This window comes from Nyctereutes procyonoides, unplaced genomic scaffold, assembly GCF_905146905.1.
Source record: "Nyctereutes procyonoides isolate TBG_1078 unplaced genomic scaffold, NYPRO_anot_genome, whole genome shotgun sequence".
Lineage (NCBI taxonomy): Eukaryota > Metazoa > Chordata > Mammalia > Carnivora > Canidae > Nyctereutes > Nyctereutes procyonoides.
The window spans coordinates 7328032-7350420 of NW_026575049.1; the positions used below are offsets into that span (position 1 = coordinate 7328032).

General features: G+C 45.7%; 1 protein-coding gene across 1 annotated transcript in view; it reads left to right on the forward strand.

The window, feature by feature from the left end:
* The first annotated feature begins 4781 nt into the window (after positions 1-4781).
* RASSF3 (Ras association domain family member 3) overlaps positions 4782-22389 on the forward strand; it is a 70947-nt gene continuing 53339 nt past the window's right edge. Inside the window, exon 1 of the mRNA XM_055328933.1 lies at positions 4782-4967. Within this exon, the coding sequence (XP_055184908.1) occupies positions 4857-4967 (111 nt within the window). The 5' untranslated portion in view covers positions 4782-4856. The remainder of the gene's footprint in view (positions 4968-22389) is intronic.

The window sequence follows — 22389 nt, forward strand, 5'->3', positions numbered from 1 at the left end:
TTTAATTATTTATTTATTTATGAGAGACAGAGAGAGAGAGGGAGGCAGAGACACAGGCAGAGGGAGAAGCAGGCTCCATGCAGGGAGCCTGATGTGGGACTCGATCTGGGTCTCCAGGATCAGGCCCTGGGCTGAAGGCTGCGCTAAACCACTGAGCCACCAGGGCTGCCCCCTGTTGCCTTTTGTACCGAAATTCCTATGACTTTATCCTCCAATCACCCACCCAGACACACTGGCTTCTTTGCTCTTATTCAAATATGCCAGCACACTCCTTCTCAGTGCCTTTGCACTTGCTGTTCTCTCTGCATGAAATACTTTCCCCAAGGATATCTGCATGGCCAGTTCCCTTAACTCCCATATGGCTTTGCTGAAAGGTGACTTTCTCAGGGAGAGCTTAGACAACAAGTCTCTATAAAACATTCTTTATCTTTTGTCCTTGATTTATGCAAGACTACTTATTACCTTCGAACATACTATGTAATTGTTTTCTTTTGTTTTGCCTGTCTCCTTCTAACCCATGCTAAAGCATATGCCCTACTAGGACAAAAATTTTTGTCTGTTTTATCCAGTGATGTAGCCTTTGTGTTGAGGTCAGTGTTTAGTAGATAGTATGTGCTCATTAAATATTTGTTGACTGAGTGAAAATTTTATTATGTTTATTATTTAAAGATTTCATTTATTTAGGGAGTACCTGGATGGCTCAGTCGGTTGGGCATCTGCTTTGGGGTCAGATCATGATCCCAGGGTCACTCGTGCTCTCTTTCTCTCTTTCTCTCTCTCAAATAAACAAAATCGAGGCCCACGCAGTGGGAGAGAGAGTGAGCTAGCATGATTGTGGTGGGGGGAGCAGGGGGAAAGGGAGAAGCAGACTCCCTGCCAAGCAGTTTACACAAATCTAGAAATCTTTTCCTTTATGATCTTGTGTTTTATTAGGACAAGTTAACAAAAGAAGAGTTTTACTTTTAAATATATTTTAGTTAAAGGGTGAGCAGTGCCAAAAACTTTTTTTTCTACATTGATTATATGTATTTGAGTTTCCACTATTTGTGGATATATAGTGCTTAAAGAATCTGAATAATGATTTGAACTTATTTAATCACATTTATAGGATTATTTTTCACCTGTTTCTTGTTTTTTTTTTGTTGTTGTTGTTAAGTTCTAACCTAAGTGTGGGGCTTAAACTCACAATCCCTGAGATCAAGAGTCACATGCTCTTCCTCTCCTGGAGGGATTTATTGCGTGAACAAGAAGGGTTAAACCGTTACTAAAGCCTCTCCTTTTACGTTGATTGAAGGAAAATGATTTGATGTACAGGATGATTAAAATTGCAAAGCATTTGTGTATTTTTTGCCTATACTTATTCTGTTTAAAATATATTCCCCCATTTAACATGGAAATAAAAGTTTACTAGTCTATAAATTTAAATCATCAGGCTCTCATAATATTACTGGAACATTTATGATAATAGAGTCCCCTTAGAAGTCCTGTTGTGTTTGACAGAAAGTTCTTTCAAAACTGAACTTGGTTGTATACATTTTATTTATTCCATCCCCTTCCTTGAATTCTAAATGGTAAAAATGTCTAGTTGTTTAATGTGACATTTTGAATTCTTACAAATTCTAATTCTATGAACCAAATTTTAATAAATTCTTTAATCAAGAATACCATCAGAAATATTTAGAAATATGATTATTATGCTTTTGGGAATCAGGCCAATTCTTTCTTCCTTCCTTCGTTTTTTACTTTTTGTTGCCTGAAAGTAGGGCTTCTACTTCATTATTCAGTTATGCCTCTTTGTTATAACTGATACTGATGGTGTGCTGACAGATATAAAAATCTAGTCCTTTGGGACTTAAAAATGACACCATGAAAAAAAATCCTTTTTATGGTATTGTGGATCAGAAAACACGTCATTTTTAAAAAGATTTTATTTATTTATTTGAGAGAGAGAGCACAAGCAGGGGGAGTTGCAGAGGGAGAGGAAGAAACATGCTCCTCTCTGAGCAGGGAGTCTGATGCTGGCCTGTCCCAGGACCTTGGGCTCATGACCTGAGCTGAAGGCAGCTGCTTAACCCACTGAGCCACCCACGTGCCCCAATCTTAAAACACTTTAATGTATTTTTCCTTTTAATATTTTTCTGCTGAATATGCAGAAACTTTAATTAGCCAATGTTGGGTTATTTCCCTGTCCCCATCCACCATAAAATAAGTGACTTAAAATCTTTAACCTACACGTTAGTCTTAAATTGGAGGTATTTATTTATTTATTTATTTATTTAATTGGAGGTATTTAATAAAGATTATGTGAATGTAGTAACAAAAACCAAAAATCTATCATAAAGTAATTAAAACATTGGGTTATGTGCATGACACCAGGAATCAGTTTAGACTGGGTAATAAGATGTGGAGTTAGAATTCCTGGTCTCTAATTATTCAGTAGCTGTGTGGCTGGGCTGGGAAGAAGGCATTAAGGTTGCAGCATCTTCAAAATGGGCCGTAACTCCGAGGCCTGCCTCTCGCAAGCCTCTATCCCCACCATTTTTTTTTTTTTTTTTACTATCACATCAAATAATCATTTATTAAATCTTCCTTATTTCCTTAAATCCTTCAAATAACCCATTTTACTTAATCACTTTCTCAACTACCATAACCCCCCTTCCCCTTCCATCACTTCCCTATCTTTCCATTCCCCTTTTTCAATCCCCTCAACCCCTCCCCCCCACCCACAATATTACCTACCCCCCCCATCCCCTCTATCAAAAAAACAAAAAAAAAAAAAAACCTCAAAACAAACAAACAACCTTACTTCCCCCTCTCTCATTCCTCTTACCATCCTTCTCCCCCCTCTTTCACCCCCCCCAATGTGTTTACCCCCTTTCACCCCTCCCCATCTCCCCCCTTCCCCCCCCATCCCCTCCCCATCTCTCCCCACCCCCCCCTTAAATACCCCACCAAACCAAACCCCCCCACCTCATCAATTTATACCCCATCTTCCTCCCAACTACCAACATAAAAACAAAAACTAAACAAAAAAAACCCCTAAACAAAAAAACAAACCCAAACAACCAACCATCTCTCTCTCCCTCTCACCATCCCTTTTATCCCCTCCCCCACTTATATCCCCTGCCCCTCCCCTCTCCTCTCTCCATCCCCTTCCCCCTTTACACTCCCATTTACTCAACCACCGCCCCTTTGTCAACCATCCCCCCCTTACTCCCCCCATTCTCACCACTACCCTCCCAACAAAATATAATAATTTATTCCGCCATGTCCCCCCAACTTCTACTCACCCATTAACAGTCAACCTTTCCCCCCCTAACAAAACTACACATTTTACTCCCTATCCCACATCCTCTATCCTACATAAACCCTATATCTAAACAACATATCACTCAAAAACACACCCACCCCAAAGTGAAATATGCCACCGCTTCCTAAAATAACGGCCCACTCTCCCCCGCCAGCATCTTTATGGTTAACCTTCACAGACCGCTCCTCACCTTTCGCTTACCTGCGACTCACTCATACACGGAAACTTGTAGGATTTAAATCAGTTCAATAACCCCAAGGTGAAGATGGTCCCCACAGGTGGCTAGGAAGAAAATTTTGCATTCTAAAAGAGGATTAAAAAAATAAAAGGATTAACCTACTGGTAGGATTTCAGAAAATATGCCTTTTTTCGGGGAATAGAGTGCCCTGAACCCATCACCCCAACGCAGAAACCCTGCCTTGTAGGATTGTGGGAGGGACACTGAAAACGCACATGTACTTAATAGATACCGGAACCGTAGGACGGACCCCCCCCCCCGCCGCCTCCACCGGGGGCCGCCGAGGTCCCGGCGACCTGGGGCGTCCCTTATCGGACCGGGAGCCGCGGCGGGGGAGGCCGCAGGAGCCGCCCGTCCGCCCAGCGCCCAGAAAGGAAGTTTTCTTTTGAATAAAGTCTACCGGGTGTCACCTCGCCGAGGCTGCGGCCCGGGCGGGGCGGGGCTCCCCAAGGCTCCCCAGACCCCGGGGGTCACCGCGGACTGCGCGGGAGGTTGGGGGCGACCCGGGGCGCGGCCCGGCCACACGCGGGCGTCCCGAGTGGGCGTTCCGGCTTCGCACCCACGCGGCGGGGAGCCGCCCGCTGCGCCCCCACACCTGCGGCCGCGTGGTGGGAGGGGACGGGCACCCCGGGGAGGGGAGGGGCACCCGGGGGAGGGAGGGGCACCCCGGGGGGAGAAGGGTCACCCGGGGAGGGGAGGGGCACCCCAGGGGGAGAAGGGGGCACCGGGGGGAGGGGAACCCCGGGGGCAGAAGGGGGCGCCCGGGAGGGAGAAGGGGGCGCCCGGGAGGGAGAGGCACCCCGGGGGGTAGAAGGGGGCACCCGGGGGGAGGGGCACCCGGGGGGAGAAGGGGCACCCCGGGGGCAGAAGGGGGCACCTGGAGGGAGAAGGGGGCGCCCGGGAGGGAGAGGCACCCCGGGGGGTAGAAGGGGGCACCCGGGGAGGGGAGGGGCACCCCGGGGGGAGAAGAGGGCACCCGGGGGGCGGGGCCCCCCGCGGAGGGGAGGGGCGCACCGGCGGGGGCGGGGCTCCCGGGCGCGGCCCGCGGGGCCCGCGGGGCCCCGGGGCGGGGCGGGGCGGGGCGGGGCGGGCCCGGGGCGGGTGGCCAGGGCGGGGACCCGGGCCGGGGCGGAGGCGGCTGCGGCGGCGGCGGCGGCGGCCCGGGGCGGGCGGCGGAGTGAGCGGCGGCCGCAGCTGCAGCGGGACGGCGGCCCGGGGGTGGCGGCGGGCGGGCGGGCGGGCGCGGCACCCCCTGCCTTGGCCGCCTGCGCCCCGGGGCGGCGGCCGGCGCGCGGCGGCGGCAGCAGCATGAGCAGCGGCTACAGCAGCCTGGAGGAGGACGCCGAGGACTTCTTCTTCACCGCCAGGACCTCCTTCTTCCGCAGGGCGCCCCAGGGCAAGCCCCGCGCCGGCCAGCAAGTGAGTGGCCCGCGCGGCGGGGACCCCGCTCCCGAGGGCCGCCGGGGCTGCCGCGGGCAGGGCGGGGCGGGGGGCGGGCCGCCCGGGGCCCGGGGTCGCGCCGGGAGGCCGCGCACGTGGGGGGCCGGGGCCGGGGCCGGGGCCGGGGTCGGGGTCGGGGTCCGGGTCCGGGCCGGGGGCCACCGGCGGCGGGAGCGCGGCGCGAGGCCGGCGTCTTCCTTTTTTGGAGGCAGCGCGGCTCGGAGGGGCCGGGGCGGGAGGCTGGCGGCGGCGGCCCCGCCGGGCCCGGAGCCTCCCCCGGGCGCCCCCACGCGCGCCCCAGCCCTGCCCGCGGACGTGCTCCCGGGACCGGGGCGGGGGCCTGGGGCCGCGGGGCGGAGTAGCGCCGGGGCTTCCTCGCCACTCCTTTGAACCTTAGCCGCTTTCTTGCTTTTTTAAAAAATATTTTGTTTATTTATTCATGAGAGACACATAAAGAGAGAAGCAGGCCCCCTGCAGGGAGCCCGGTGTGGGACTCGGTGCCGGGTCTCCAGGGTCACGCCCTGGGCCGGGGGCAGCTGCTCAGCCGCTGAGCCCCCCGGGCGTCCCCAAATTGGGAGACTTGAGAAAGTTTTTTTTTTTTTTTTTTAAGATTTCTTTTTATTTATTTATTCATAAGAGACACAGTAAGGGAGACACAGGAGAAGCAGGCTCCATGCAGGGAGCCCGGTGTGGGACTCGGTGCCGGGACCCCAGGATCCTGCCCTGGGCCCAACCGCTGAGCCACCCAGGGATTCCCCGCCCCGCACCCCCCAACCGCTTTCTGAGGTCAAGTTTATTTTTTTAGGATTCGGAAATGCTAGTCTTTTCACCCTCCTCAGTCCCAAAGCCGGAGGCGGGGGCGCCGTCCGGGGCGGCTGGGGCGCTGGGCCGCCCTCAGCGGCCGCTAAGTTAGGGCTGCGGGGCCGTAGCCGGGGGCTGCAGCACTAGCCCTGGGGGCTGCAGATGGATCCGGGGGCCCGGCCGGCTGCTGGGGTCTGGGCGAGGGCCCCTTCCTGCCTGGGCTTCCTGCTTGGAGGCGGCTGCTGCTGGCGGTGAAGCAAGGGCTGGCCCGTGGCGAGAGGGCCAGCCTCTTCCTCTTAGAAGGACACCGATAGGGACGCCTGGGTGGCTCAGAGGTCGAGCCCCTGCCTTTGGCCCAGGGCCTGATCCTGGAGTCCAGAGATCGAGTCCCACGTCGGGCTCCCTGCAGGGAGCCTGCTTCTCCCTCTGCCTGTGTCTCTGCCTCTCTCTCTCTTTCTCTGGGTCTCTCTTGAATAAATAAGAAACAAAATCTTAAAAAGAATGCCTGAAAATTAAAAAAAAAAAAAAAAGACACTGATCCCATCGTGGGAGGCCACCCTCGTGGCCTTTTATTCTGCCCAAAGGTGCCGCTTCCAGTTCCTTTTGCTTTTAGGGTTTCATCGTTTGAATTTTACAAGGAGGATCTGCAAACATTCGGTTCATAGCTGATTCTTGATTTTTCAGTAGGGCGCTTTTAACAGCGTGAGTTTGCTCTGAGGCTTAGAAGGCAGAAATACTGTTTTGTGTCTGTTGGTTAGGGAAGAATTACTTTTCCTTGTGGGTCTTTCGCTTGGCTTTTTCTTTCTTGGCCTCCTCCCCTGTCTTGCTCTCCTCTCCTTTGTATTTTCTCCTGCGGGTTACACTGCTGTCACCTTTTGACTAGAACTTGACCGAGGTGGTTGTGCTAGTTTGAAGTGGGTTCCAGAGGTGGCTCTCCTCCAGAAAACTTGCTAGTTCTCAGATTCTCCAGGTATGGGGTGTTCCATAAAAAAAAAAAAAAAAAAAAAAAAATTGAGAATGTTGTAGTGCTTTGAAAAGTAAAGACATCTCTTTTTTTGCATTTAGATATACAGTGTTTCTGCTCACTAATCTAGCATCTTTATTAAATAATGTTACCTGTTTAGCTTTTAGAATAGGTCTAACAGTAATATTTACTCAAGGATTGTGGTGAAAATCAGGACAGCAAGACCTAGTTCTTGGCTTAAAGGGCTTGTTCCGTATATTCCAAAGCTTTATGGCCTGTGTATTACCCCTCCTAACATAATAACGCAAAGTACTGAGTTACAGGACTTAATTGCCAGGTGGCAGAAGTATTTGAAACTGAATTTTTGTGGGCACTTTGGTTAAAGTGACTGAATGAGCGCATTAAATTCTTGATAAGATTTGTGAGTTAAAGAAGTATAAAACTTGCAAATTTAAAAGCAGACATTCTAAGTATAGAACACTTCTCTTACCTAAGCTAATAGTTATGCCTGTTTTATTTATTTTCTTTTTATCATTATTTTAAGTAATCTCTACCCCCAGTGGGGCTTGAACTTGTGACCCTGAGATCTTGAGCCAGCCAGGTGCCCTGCCTTATTCATTTTATTATGCTGGTGATTATAATAAGATAAGCATTTCTGACAGCATAAGGTGAAATTTATCCTTTCTTTTTTTTCTTAAAGATTTTATTTATGCATTCATGAGAGAGAGAGAGAGGGGCAGAAGCAGTCTCCATGTGGGGAGCCTGACAGGGGCCTTGATCCTGGGACTCCAGGATCACGCCCCCAGCCAAAGGCAGGTGCTAAACTGCTGAGCCACCCAAGGGATCCCCTCCCCTTTTTCTAGAGAGGTGGAGATGTCATAAGGTCTATTATTGATCATAGTAATTTTTTGGGGGGTGCTTACCACCTGGTGAAAAAGCCAGGAAAATTCAGTTTCTAGGACTTCTGAAAGTATCCAGAGAAAGCAAGATGTTTGTGGTAAATGTAGGATGGAGAAAAAAGGGGTGGGGGATGAGGAATCTCTTATCTTCTCTTGCCAGGCAAAGGAACTTAGCCCAATTTCTGTCTCCAACAAAAACAAAAATCATATGAATATAAAGAAAATGTTATTGTTATCTCCCTTATTTTGGTACCCTCTTAAAAAAAAAAAATGGAAAAGGCCTGAAAACCTGTCTGGAGGATATAAACAGGAATGAGAGGTGGTCTTTTTGTGGCAGTTTGGAAGTCCTGTCTATTGCTGTACCTTGGGCCTCCACTGGTACCGGACACACAGTGACTGCTCAGTGATTATTAGTTGTATGAATGCATGCTTTCCTGGCTTGATAATAATTGGCGCATTACAGGTTTTCAGATGTACCCTGTCTTGTGATTCTTCCAAGAACCCCCTGGAAAATTAACTTACTGAAAGGTGAGGCCTTGTTAAGTGATTCACCAAAGGGCCCACACACTTTTCCTTTTTAATTCTCAGCCAGGTGTTTTTTTTCTTTTTTTTTTTTTTTTGAGAGAAAACGCGTGTGTGTGTGTGCGCGCGCCCATGTGTGCAGACGTGTGTGCAAACAGAGGGGGGCTGAGGGATAGAATCTTAAGCAGGCTCCTTGCCCAGAGGGGAAGCCCCCAGGGGCTCTATCTCCCAGCCCTGAGCCCAAATCAAGGAGTCGGATGCTTAACCAACTGAGCCACCCAGGCAGCCCCCCACCCCCAAATTTTAAAATTTGATTTTCTCTTTGCAAATATGGACATTTCTAATTCAGGAGTTCCTTAAAATGCTGACCCCCCCAATCTGCATATATATTCATTACAGTGTCCATAATTCACGCTTGTGAATTCACTGCTGCTGTTTTATGCAGGACCAAGAATGTGGGTGGTTCTGTGTAACTCATAATTCTCCTTTTCTACACATTCAGACTTCCAAGAATAGAAATGGGCCAAAATTATTTAATGTCGTCTATTGGGGCATAATCTTACCCCAAAGCTATGGTAAACACTTTTCTTCCTGAGTCTTGGGTAGTTAAGTAATGGTACCATGAGTTAATGGGAACAAGGAAATGAGACACTTTTTGCTTTAGCAGAATAGTCAAGAAGTCTTAAAATTGTCTCCGAGCCACTCACACTTCTAAAAAAGTTATACTGAAGAATTGTTTAATAAGGCAGGCCTGTGAGACTTCACATAGCAGGTCTCCAGTTCGCCCTGTGATTACTCTCCTTATAATTTAAATATTTTTCTAACTTGCTGTTTGGTTCTACTGCTAGAATCAACAGTAATGAGTTGCACTGTTTCATTCCGTGTGTCCATTAGAGGCTTTGGTGATAAGTCACAGGTGTGTGTTTGTGTAGAAGAATAATGGTTTACAACCTCAAAGATTTTTGGCTGTACTAACTCTTGCACTGATTTTTAATCCCTGTATTGTCAAATACAAACATTCCCACCAGTCCTTTTGCCTGGTGCCCGGTCATCTGCCCATTTCATCTCCATGTCTGATAAATTCTGTTCTTACACGGTACATATTAATCCACTGGAATTTTGTGTTTGTTTACGCAGGACTCACAAAGACATTCCTTGAACTCAATTTCAAGAGAAAATTAGTCCCTTCTTCTATGAACAATACATGCTCTACCCCATTTCTTCTTCTGGCCAACTTGCAAGATTTGGAATTATTTAGAAAGCAGTGACACAAAACATTTATGAAAAGAAAAGCTAAAAATATCCAATAATGTGCTTATTCTTTTTAGGCTTCCTTTGGCAGACAGTGCATGTCATACTTGTAAACATTCATTTTCTGGGAGAAAAAAACCGAGGCAGACTAAGTGCTTTGTACTGTGGTGTGGTCCCCGACTCAGCCCTGCGCACCAGCTCTTGCCTACCCCCAGCCGCCCACATAGGTAGCTGTCTTTTGGTGATAAAGTCCCTGGTTTTTGTTTTTAAAGATTTTATTTATTTATGAGGGACATTGAGAGATTGGCAGAGACACAGGCAGAGGGAGAAGCAGGCTCCCTGTGGGTTGGGACTTGATCCCAAAACCCCGGGATCATGCTCTGGGCCCAAGGCAGATGCTCAACCACTGAGCCACCCAGGAGCTCCTGCTCTCTCTTTTCATAGTAAAAATTATAATATGTTTGGTTCAATGGGGACAGAGACTGCCATATTCACCGAGGACATAAAAGAAATGCTCGATGCTTAGTAGGTGCCCGAAGGAATGAAAGCCTGCTGATTTTGGTTGGAAGTCCCAGTACTCGGTACCATGAGTTTTCCTTTATACACAAATGTACACAAATTTTCCCTCTCTCCCAACTAGACCATAGCTTTCACAGTATCTTACACATTAGTAGTCCTTTTAAAAAACAGATGCTATTGTTAATAAATGTTATTAATTTAGGCAAAATTCACTTCATATATTTTCCCCCTTATTTTAAGAAAGCCCATCATTCATTTATTCAATAATTTATTGAATTTATTTTACAAACATTTTTGCTATGGAGGGAAAGTGCAATTTATTTTTTAAGATTTTATTTATTTTTAAAAGATTTTTATTTGAAAGAGCAAGCACATAAGTCGGGGGTGGGGGAAGGAGGTAGCAGAGAGATCAAGAGTCACATGCTCCACCGACTGAGCCAGCCAGGTGCCCCCAATTTAGTAATATTTTTTAAAGCTAGCAAATAGAATATCTCTCATTTTTTTCACAGAGCTGCTCCTTTAGTGCAAAGGAATCTTGTAGCTGTTGACAGTTTTTCAGGGAACACCTCTATTGTGTAAAATGTGGTAAAGCTGTACATCTGTTTAGATGGAAAGGTTTACTGAGAAGTGTATCCCTGTAAAACAAGTCACATTTTCCTGTTGACAACTGTCCAGAAACTATAGATGATTGTGTTCCAACAGAAACCTCGTCATCCATGAGGATATGAAATGCATTAAACAGAGTTAATATGAATACCACTAACCAGGGTTTACCAAACTTTTTCAAATGAGGTTTTCCAGGTTTTTCTTAATACTTCTGGTTTGGCTATCAGTGGCTAGTCAAATGGTTTTTGGTTACTTGGTAATTTTTTTTTTTTTTTAATGGAGAGGGCCAGATATGCAGTAGGAAAGATGCCTGAGCTCATAAAAGATGATTGACATGTGATATGCGTGTAAAAATATTACGAATAGAAGAGCCCACCATTCTAATTTTTTTTAAAACTTTTATTTATTTATGATAGTCACATGAGAGAGAGAGAGAGAGAGGCAGAGACACAGGCAGAGGGAGAAGCAGGCTCCATGCACCGGGAGCCCGACATGGGACTCGATCCCGGGTCTCCAGGATCGCGCCCTGGGCCAAAGGCAGGCGCCAAACCACTGCGCCACCCAGGGATCCCGAGCCCACCATTCTAGATTTTTAAATTTATTTTAGAGAGCGGTGTGTGAGAGCCCACGTGCAAGTGGGTGAGGGGTAGGGGGAGAGGATCTTCAGACTCCCTGCTGAGAATGCGGCTGGATCTCAGGACCCATGAAATCATGACCTGAGTTGAAACCAAGAGTAGGATGCTTAACTGCGCCGCTCGCGCAGCCCTAGAAGTGACCATCATTCCAAAACTGGACTGTCCAGTAGTTACTGGCCTCCTGCAGCTGTTGAGCACTTAAAATGTGGCTGCCCTGAATTGAGAGGTGCTGAAGTATGAACTACACTGGATTTCCAAGAGAAAGAAAAAGAGAATATAAATATATCACAGTGAGGGCCCTGGGTGGCTCAGTCGGTCAAGCTTCTGCATTCAGCTCGGGTCATGATCCCAGGGTCCTGGAATCGAGTCCCGCATCAGGCTCCCCGCTCTGCTGCGGGGTTGGGGGCGGGGAAGCGGGGTGGATCCTGCTTCTCTCTCTCCACCTGTCTGCTACTACCCCTGCTTGTGTTCTCTCTCTCTCTCTCTGCAAATAGATAAAATCTTAAAAGAAAAATCATAGTGATTGTTTAATATTGCTTACGTGTTGAAATAATATTTGGGATATTCCGAGTTAAATAAAATTAATTTTTACCTGTTTGTTTTTTAACATAGCTACTGGAAAATTTAAACTTTATCTCTGTGGCCCACATTCTGTTTTCTGCTGGACAGTGCTGTTTGCTAAAGTAGAGCAGCTGGGATCCCTGGGTGGCGCAGCGGTTTAGCGCCTGCCTTTGGCCCAGGGCGCGATCCTGGAGACCCGGGATCGAATCCCACGTCAGGCTCCCGGCGCATGGAGCCTGCTTCTCCCTCCACCTGTGTCTCTGCCTCTCTCTCTCTCTCTCTCTCTCTGTAACTATCATAAATAAATAAAAAAAAATTAAAAAAAAAGCAGCTAATTCTTGCCAGGGGTTTCTTTTTTTTTTTTTTTTTTGCCAGGGGTTTCGATCTCCATCCTCCAGTGGTTGCAGATGGGTTTGCACTCTGGGAAGATTTCTCTGCGTGAAGGGGAACTTGCCCTTTACTGTTGGGAATAGTTTTTCACCCTATCTTGGGTCATGCATACCAGCATTTTGAGGTTGTGAAACCTGTGTGTGGGGAAGTTCTCTTTTTTCTGATACATGAGCTGATAGGATAAAACTGCCCTAATGGTATTTCAGACTGCAACTCTGCCTTGAGTTTACAGAGGACGGGGGTCATTACTTCATAGAATATTAAAACAGCAAGAGTGATCCACATTTTATGGACTGTAATTGCTAACTGCTGCTACATGATTCAGTCAGCTAAGAATAATTTACTAATTATATATTGCAGCACTCAGTTCTTTTCCCAGATGCTGAACAGTGAGATAATTAGAGGAGGAAAGATGAATTTGGGAATTGGAGACCAGAAGGATAGATTGAGAAGATCTGGGTTTGAGAGGTTGAGAAAGCAGTCAGCAAGGTGTTTTTCATGAAATTAATGTGGGTTAGGCAAAGTGTGTGTTAAAATCGTGAAGGTGGTTCTTCTAAATTCATTTCCATGTATATGGTATGCTCTTAATATGCTAGGCTGGTGCTGGGGTTTTGGTGAACAAAACAGAAACCTGCTGTTTACTTTGTAAGTCTCGGGGCACCTGGTGGGCTATGTCAGTGGAGCATGTGACTCTTGATCCTTGGGGTTGTAAGTTTGAGCCCCATGTTAGGTGTAGAGGTTACTAAAAATTAAATCTTTAAAAAAAGATTTAGGGGCACCTGGATGGCTCAGTCAGGTAAGTGTCTGCCTTCAGCTCAGGTCATGATTCCAGGGTGCTGGGATTGAGTCCCTGCTCAGCAGGGAGTTTGCTTCTGCCTCTGCCCCTCCCATTGCTCATTCTCTCTCTTTCTCTCTCTAGTAGTCTGTATAGGTCATTTCTCATCCATGTAAAGAACAGGATCTTAGTCCAAAATTTGGCTCCCATCTTTGTTTTGTATATGTCAAAAAAAGAAAAAATGTCTGGGACACTTGGTGGCTCAGCGGTTGAGCGTCTGCCTTTGGCCCAGAACATGATCCCGGGGTCTGGGGATCGAGTCCCACGTCGGGCTCCCTGCATGGAGCCTGCTTCTCCTTTTGCCTGTGTCTTTGCCTCTCTCTCTCTCATGAATAAATAAAATTCTTTTTTAAAAATATTTTTTCTTTTCCTTTTTTTTTTAAAAGATATATTTATTTATTCATTCAGAGAGAGCGAGAGAGAGGCAGAGACACAGGCAGAGGGAGAAGCAGGCTCCATGCAGGGAGCCCGAGGCGGGACTCGATCTTGGGTCTCCAGGATCACACCCCGGGCTGCAGGCGGCACTAAACCGCTGCGCCATCAGGGCTGCCCTAAAAATAATTTTTCATAAGCATGTCATTTTTACTGGAAATGTGTTAAGATTTTATGGGTCCCTAGAGCAGTATGCTTGTTTTTTTGATAATAAGAGTACTCTAGAAATTGCATCATATAATTTTGGGGAAAATGGTCCAATATCTTACTGTCCTATTCCAAATACTATTTTGTAGAATTGTTTCCGAGTTTTTTCATTTGTCTTTTTTTTTTTTTTTAAGATTCTATTTATTTACTTATGAGAGACACAGAGGCAGAGACACAAGTGGAGGGAGAAGCAGGCTCCATGCAGGGAGCCCGACGTGGGACTCAATCCCGGGTCCCCAGGATCACATCCTGGGCTGAAGGCAGGCGCTAAACCACTGAGCCACCAGGGCTGCCCTATTTGTCTATTTTTTAGAGTAATTTCTACACCCAGTGTGGGGCTTACACTCACGACCCCGAGATAAGGAGTCGCATGCTGTGTGGATGGAGCCAGCCAGGTGCCCCTCTCTTATCTTTTTATGTACATATAATCATACCGAGTTTTTAAATCCCATTTGAAAAATTGTGTTAAAATACACCTAACCTAAAATTTGCCATTAAACAGTTTTTGTTGACAATTTTAAGCGTTCAGTAGTGTTAAGTACCTTTACATTGTTATGTCTCCAATTGCCAGAACTTTTTCATCTTGGAAACTGAAACTCTGTCTCCAGTAAACTGGGATCCCCTCCCCTGCAAATACTCTTGGAAATCAGCATTTTGTTTTCTGTTTCTATGCTTATGACTATTCTAGATCTCTCATATAAGGGAAATCATACAGTATTTTGATCCTTTTGTGACCGGCTACTTCTCTTAGTGCAAGATCCTTAAGGTTCATGCTGTGGCATGTGATAGATACTTCCTTGAGTGGAATATTCCACTGTATGTGTGTATATGCCACATTTTGCTCATCCATTCATCAGTCAGCAGATATTTGGGTGCGTCCACCTCCTGGCTGTTGTGAATAAAGCTGTGATGAACATGGGTATGCAGGTAACTCTTAGAGACCCTGCTTTCAGCTCTTCCAGGTATAAACCCACAGGTGGCATTGCTGAATCATATGGTAATTATATTTTTAGTTTTTTAAGAAATTCGGCCCCAACAAATTTGAATCTTGCTATTTAAACTTAGAATTATGAGCTCTTGGGACGCCTGGGTGGTTCAGCGGTTGAGTGTCACCCTTCAGCTAAGGGCATGATCCTGGGGTCCTGGGATCGAGTCCCACGTTGGGCTCCCTGTGTGGAGCCTGCTTCTCCCTCTGCCTGTGTCTCTGCCTCTCTTTCTCTCTGTGTCTTTCATGAATAAATAAGTAAAATCTTTAAAAAAAATTATGAGCTCTTGCTGAATGATTTCAGCTAGCACAGCTATCCTTTTCATGCCTGCCTTGTATTTTATCGAACGGGCATTATTTTCCAAATATTGGAAAACTGAAATGTTGCTGGTTTTTTGTTTGGTTTTCTTTGTTTGTTTTGCTCCTATACATAACAATTTGGTGAACATTATGAACGAGAAAACTTTTCCATCCTTTCGTGAAATTTTAGCTTTTCAGGATAGATATACAAAATGGAATTTTGCTTGGCAGTGATGGCATGGCCATTTAAAAAAAAATTTTTTTTTTTTTAAGATTTTATTTATTTATTCATGACAGAGGCAGAGGGAGAAGCAGGCTCCAGGCAGGGAGCCCGACGTGGGACACAATCCTGGGTCTCCAGGATCACGCCCTGGACTGAAGGTGGCATAACTAGTTTTGTTGTGCCCTTAGCTCCACTGGGTATAGTCATTAAAATAGAGGGAACACTGGGGCTCCTGGCCGGCTCAGTCCAGAGAGCATGCCACTCTTGGTTCACGAGTTCAAGCCTCACAGTGGGCCTGCAGTATACTTAAAAAAAAAAAAAAAAAAGAGGAAAAACTTTGTAAAGGCACCTTATTTTTATTTAATTTGTATCCCTTTAACAGTAAATTTAATGTCTTTCTGTACTTCTGAGTGGCTCTTCCTCTCGCTCTGAGCATTGTTCATGGCCTTTGACCACTCGAGGTGGGCAGGAAGTCTCCAGAGAGCACAGTTCCTGAGCCCTGTGCATATTTAGCTGGGTAGCTGGTTCTCCTTTTTTTTTTGCGGTCAGCTAAACTTCAGGTTATTTTTGACTTGCCCTGTTTGTTCCAAAGGGACATTACATATTCTGGCATTTTGAAATACTTTAGAGTGTGTCTCAGGCTGACATCACTGAAACTTGGAGCAAAGAAAACTTGCCTTACTCCTGTAATTATGACACAGGAAAGGCATTACTAAGAAAGCATCAGTGTCCTAAGAATACACCATGGAATACAGAGGGTGGGAGCTGGATGATGTGTTTTGTTACTAACCATGTTAAAAAAAAAAAAAAAGTGCCGGAACATGCCTGCTTATCTTTGAATTTCAGTAAATTTAGTGCCAGTTTTCCAGCTACCCTATAGAATTCAGAGGAACCTGTTTTATAAACAGACTAGGTATTGAAAAAAGGGTTGTAGGACAAACTAAAAACTCCACCTACAAAGAGGATTTTTATACTGTTTACTTACAAGCTTACTGTCTTTTGTTGAAACCTTGCAATTAGATGGAATCTGGCATTGCCGTCTACTTTAAGCCTTGCCTGTGTCGAAAATTTTTTGTTTAATCTTTTATAATCTGATTAACTCCTGGTTTGCCCTCATTTAATTTTTTTTCTTGTTAATATTTTATTTTTTAAAATTTTTATTTATTTTTTTTTTTGAGAGGGAGGGAAGGGGAGAGGAGCAGACTTCCTGCTGAGGACTGGGGCTCCACTCCAGGACTCTGGATCATGACCTGAGCCTAAGGCAGCCAGTAACCACTTAATGGACTGAACCACCCAGGTGCCCCTTGTTCAGAATATTTTAATTAAATGAATCTTTTAAAGAGATGTAAAGCATTATTTCTGACTTTAGATTATGAGCCGTCCTTAATCCTCATATTCTTTTTTTTTTTTTTAAGATTTATTTATTTAAGACACCACAAGCAGTGGGGCGGGGCGGGGGGGCGCAGAGGGAAAAGCAGGCTCCTCACTGAGCAGGGAGCCCATAGGGAGGGGGCTCCATCCCAGGACACTGAGATCATGACCTGAGCCAAAGGTAGATGCTTAACCCACTGAGAGCCACCCAGGGGCCCCAGTCCTCATATTTGTAGGCAACTCAAACAGATACACTCAAATTTCTTATACATTTTTGTTTCAAGGAATATTTTTTGATATTTTGCCAGTGAGGTCCTAGAAATTTATGTGTATCTGATCACAGTTCTCAAGCAGCAAACCAAAACCCAAAAAGTTGTATGAAAATAGAAAACAGAATAGCTGTATGCATTTCATAGGAGGAAACAAATACCAATACTAAAAATGAAGTTTAGCATTCCACGGTATTTTACAGTTGATGGAGCTTTCCAAGGAAGGGAATTAAAATGCAGTTGGTTTATTTGAATTCTAATTTTTCTTTTTTAAGATTTTATTTATTTATTCATGAGAGACACACAGAGAGGCAGAGACACAGGCAGAGGGAGAAGCAGGCTCCATGCAGGGGCCCGATGTGGAACTTGATCCCCGGACCCCGGGGTCATGCCCTGGGCCACAGGCAGATGCTCAACCACTGAGCTACCCGGGGATCCCCTATTTGGATTCTAATCTCAGAACTTGGAGAGGAGAAATTAAACAAACCAATTACAGTTTTATTGGTTTAGACCTTCAGCAGATTTCAGGTTTTAATGGCATCGCAGAGGTGAATTCAGGGATCCTTGACTAGTCAGTGACTTCCCAGCTATGGAAAAATGTACATATTATGTAGGTGGTTTAAAGCAACCATGATATTATTTTTGTCCATTTGAGGTCTGTTTCTGTTTGTTTAAACAGGCTTGTGGATAGCTTTTTCTTGCCAGTTTTCCTTTGGAGGGAAGTTACTGTCCTTTCAGATCTTTCTGATGTTTGAAAATTGCTTTCTCTAATGACCAGCATTGGCCCCGTGGTGCAGGCCTCTGGAGGGAGTGCGGTGGTGGGGCTGCTGCTGCTGCGCTCCGATGGGGTTTGATCCTTGGCTGTCCTGTTGGTCTCTGTCTGGCAGGGGAAATGTGTTCTAGGAACTGTACCCAAAGCATAATTATTCCTATTTGGTGCAGAGGAGTGGAGGTAGGTCATGTAGGGCAAAGTAGTACCTTTCAAAAAGGCAAACATAGCACCAGTATCAGCAAATCAACTTAAAATTCATTTTCCCTGGAGGTAGTTCTGTAGCATTTTAATTAACAGTGGATCTTGGTCTTTTGAGGCAAGGCCTATTGAAAACAAAAAGGGGAACTGGATTTTGTTACGGGCTACAAGGGGGTGTGTTCTTGATTGATGACAAGCAGCTGTGTAAGGCAGCCTGGGTTTAAATCCGGGCAGGCTGGTGTCTTGGGCAAGTCCAGCAATGCCTGGCACATAATCTGTGATAAATATTAGCAAAATTTTTTGAAAAAATTAGCTATTTATTTTTAAAAGGTTCTTCCCTATGTGGTCACAGACTTCATTTGAGTTTTGAGCTGAGTGGAGAACTGAATGACCATGGATGGGAGATGTGAAGCCAAAGAATGACCGGTAGCGCGAAGTTAGGTGTGTCTCTGGTTTTATTGACCAAAGTGTCCTCTTCAGGAAGAAGCTTCATTCCTGGAGGCTGCATCCCCCGCCCCCCTTTTTAAAAGCCGCTTTGATTCTCTCTGTAGTTCCTTTGTTTTCTAGTAAAGGGGTGGTTGTCTCCTGACCAAGCCTGAGGCCACCTATCAACATCTTAACCAACTTCTTTTTCCCCTTAAAGCAGGCCAGCCCAGCAGGAAGAGGATGATCCGGCCTGTGCCAAGTCCTGCCCTTTTAAGAGTTTATGTACAGGTTAAGAAACTAGTGAAGTGTTTGTTGTTTTTAAATTTTTATTTTTAAAGATTTTATTTATTCATAGAGGCAGAAAGAGAAGCAGGTTCCATGCAGGGAGCCCGACGTGGGACTCGATCCTTGTTCTCCAGGATCAGACCCCGGGCTACAGGCAGCACTAAGCTGCTGCGCCACCGGGGCTGCCCTTAAATCTTTATTTTTTAAAAAATATTTTATTTATTCATTAGAGACAGAGAGAGAGGGAGAGACACAGGCAGAGGAATTAGCAGGCTCCTTAAGGGGAGCCTGATGGGGGACTCATCCTAGGACTCCAGGACCACTCCCTGAGTCAAAGGCAGACGCTCAACCAACTGAGCCACCCAGGCGTCTCTTATTTTTTAATTTTTTTAAAAAAAGATCTTATTTGAGAGAGCGAGAGGGAGGGTCAGAGGGAGAAGTAGGCTCCCCGCTGAACTTGGAGCCTAATGTGGGCTGGATCCCAGGAACCCCGGGATCATGACCTGAGCAGAAGGCAGATGCTCAACCACTGAGCCACCCAGGTATCCAAATTGTTGTGTTTTTTCTTTTTCTTTGAACTTCCTCTGTTCTCCCCTCTTTTTTTTTTTAAGATTTTATTTATTTATTCATAGAGACACACACACAGAGAGAGAGGCAGAGACACAGGCAGAGGGAGAAGCAGGCTCCATGCAACAAGCCTGATGTGGGACTCGATCCCGGGTCTCCAGGATCTTTAGGGCTGCAGGCGGCGCTAAACCGCTGCTCCACCGGGGCTGCCCTGTTCTCCCCTCTTATCTGCCTCTGGCTGCAGGACTGGCTGCTGGCTTGGCCTGGTGACAATTTTGCTTCTTCCTGGGGGCTTTTCCTTTTTCCTCCAGAAAGTGTAAATCGCCCTGTGCTCATTGTTTAGGGACTTAGTCACTGTTTTGTTTCTGGTTTTCATGAGATCAGATCAAATGAGGTAATGCATGTGAACTGTGTCACTCACTGCGAGGGAGGGCTGTCCACTGCAGAGGCTAGGGTACCAGCGCCCCGGTACCCCCCACCCCAACCCTGTGTCAGCACTGCTGCCAAGGCCACAATTTGGAAACAAGCCCGCTTCTGCACAGTGTGAGCACAGGCATTGTCATGTGATCTGTTTGGCCAACTCTTCAGAGATCATGTATGCTCTGTAAAACTGGCATGAGTGTTGGAATCTGGTGGGAAACCTCTTCCTTCGGACCACATGAGCCTCTTGGGGTTTGCTGTTCCCTCTCTGTCCCCAGTCTCCCCTTCCTTTTGGTTGTGTTTCTTACAGTAAATTGATTGTCTAAAACTGGCTTTATATTCTGAATGCTGCTGTATTTTTAATCGCTTGAATTGTAAATTAGCTGAACTGTAAATTTTACTGATACACTTTTATGTAAATATCCTCACTCGTATAAAATACTTAGGACTTTAATCCCACATGTGAGTGCATGCTCAAGAAAGGTTAACTATGGGATCCCTGGGTGGCACAGCGGTTTGGCGCCTGCCTTTGGCCCAGGGCGCGATCCTGGAGACCCGGGATCGAATCCCACATTGGGCTCCCGGTGCATGGAGCCTGCTTCTCCCTCTGCCTGTGTCTCTGCCTCTCTCTCTCTCTCTCTCTCTGTGACTATCATAAATAAATAAAGAAAAAATTAAAAAAAAAACAAAACCTTTCTTTAAAAAAAAAAAGAGATTAAAAAAAGAAAGGTTAACTATGGCTTCTAATAGTCTTCCCCTGCATCATTAATTAAAAACAATTTGGTAGGAGCTTTTACTAAGATAGTGTGGATTGGGAAATCATCTTGGATTCGAATTTGTCATTTGCCAGATCTGGGAGCTTTGGGCAGGTTCCTTCTTGAGTATCGGCTTGTTAATCTTTAAAACAGTTATTCTAGAGGAGTTAAGTAAAATAATGTGTGTGGAAATATTCCTAGATTATAATTGCAAATATGACTACATCACCAGTGTGTTTAGAGAGTACTATAAAATTATTTTCTTAATGTATATTGTGTCTTATAAATTCTCAACCTACGGTCGTATTGGAGATGACACTTGATAGTTACTGAAAAATGAATGTATTCCCCTGGCTCATTCACATAGGTTTATTTTTAGCTGCGAGGTAGTGATTTGTATTTGGGGACCTGAACATATTACATCTAAGCAGCAAGTTTAAGTTACCTTATGAATGGTGTTTATGAAACACTCTGATGCTTTGGAGAAGGATGATATTCTAGCTCAGTATGGAACAAATGCGTTGGGGGCTTCAAGTAAATGTGGTCCTTAAGCCTTCCTGTTATCCTGTGAGCTTCACAAGCACAGACGTGTCTCTCTTGTTCACCACTATACGTTCATTGTAGAGTGGTACTTGTCACAGGGCATAGAGTGGGGTCTGTTGTTCTGTAAAAAAAATTAGTTTTTTAAAAGATTTCATTAGAATGAGCAGGGCAGAGGGAGAGGGAGAAGCAGACTAAGCAGGGAGTCTGGTGTGGGCTCATTCTCTTTGATCTTGGGGCTGCAGGATCATGACCTGAGCCACCCAGGGAGGGGCCCCATTTGATTTTTTTTTTAAGTTTTTTTAAGTAATTTCTGCACCCACTGTGAGACTCGAATTCACAACTCCCCATGCTCCAGAGTCACATGCTCGGCCAACTGAGCCAGCCAGGCACTCCTGGTTGTTTGTTTTAAAGTAGGTTCCATGTCTGATGTGGGGCTCTGACTCACGACCCAGAGATCCAAGAGTCACATGCTCCCCTGAGCCAGCCAGGTGCCCTGTCGTCGTTGTTAATTGACCACCTAGTTTTCATTTGATCAGATGTGTATCAGAATCCTAATCAAGAAAAAGAAGTTGGGTGAAGGCAATGGAACATGTTTATTTCAGGGGATATAATCATAAACCAATGGTAATAAATTCTGTGTCATGTGAAAGTGAGCCATTTAGGTGAAATGGAAAATACACTGGGCTGGGGATGGGGATACCTGGGTCCTAGGCCTGTACTTTGTTCCAAAGGAAGTAACTCTGGAAGTTAATGGTTAATAGATTCTAGAGCTGAATTCCTGATTGGAGGGAAAGTAAGTTTTAAAAGGGATAAAAGTCTTGAAAGGGATTCCATGAAATGTATTGAGATGCCAAATGAATGAGTTTGGAAACGGCTGCATTAGGTCATATCTGGTTGGGTGGGGTTGAACTTAAGTGAATTGGTTAGTCATGGGTGTTTGAGAAATGAGTGGAATATGTAGAATTTTTTTTTTTAAGGAGTATTTTTATTTGAGAGCGAGTGAACAAGAATATGAGCAGCCTGGACGGTTAGAGGGAGAGGGAGCAGCTGACTCCCCACTTTGTAGGGGGTCTGCCCTACTTGGGGCTCAATCCCAGGACCCTGGGATCATGACCTGAGCCCAAAACAGATGCTTAACCGACTGAGCCACCCAGGCGCCCCAAGATAAAATCTTTTTTAAGATTTTATTTATTCATTCATGAGAGGCACAGAGAGAGAGAGGCAGAGACACAGGCAGAGGGAGAAGCAGGCTCCATGCAGGGAGCCCGATGTGGGACTCGATCCTGGGACTCCAGGATCACACCCCTGGCGGAACCAAGGCAGGTGCTAAACCGCTGAGCCACCCAGGGATCCCCAGAATTATTTCTTTTCCTAAAGAGGGAAAATGTCTTGGGAAAGAAATCAAGGGAGTCCTGGCTGGTTTATCAAATCCGTCCCTGTATAGTGCCAGCCAAGAATGGGTTTCATGTAAGCCAAAGGGAACACTTAAATGTTCTGAACTTCTAGATTGCAGGAGCTTTAAACAGTGTCAAGAACTATTTAAGAAAGCCCACCAGCAATGCCACATTCCTCAAAATAGGGCAGGATGAATCTATGAGAGTCCTGTTCTGAGGGAGAATGCTAGGGCAGTGGGGGCAGTTTCCTGAAGAATGAGTGCTTGTGGGC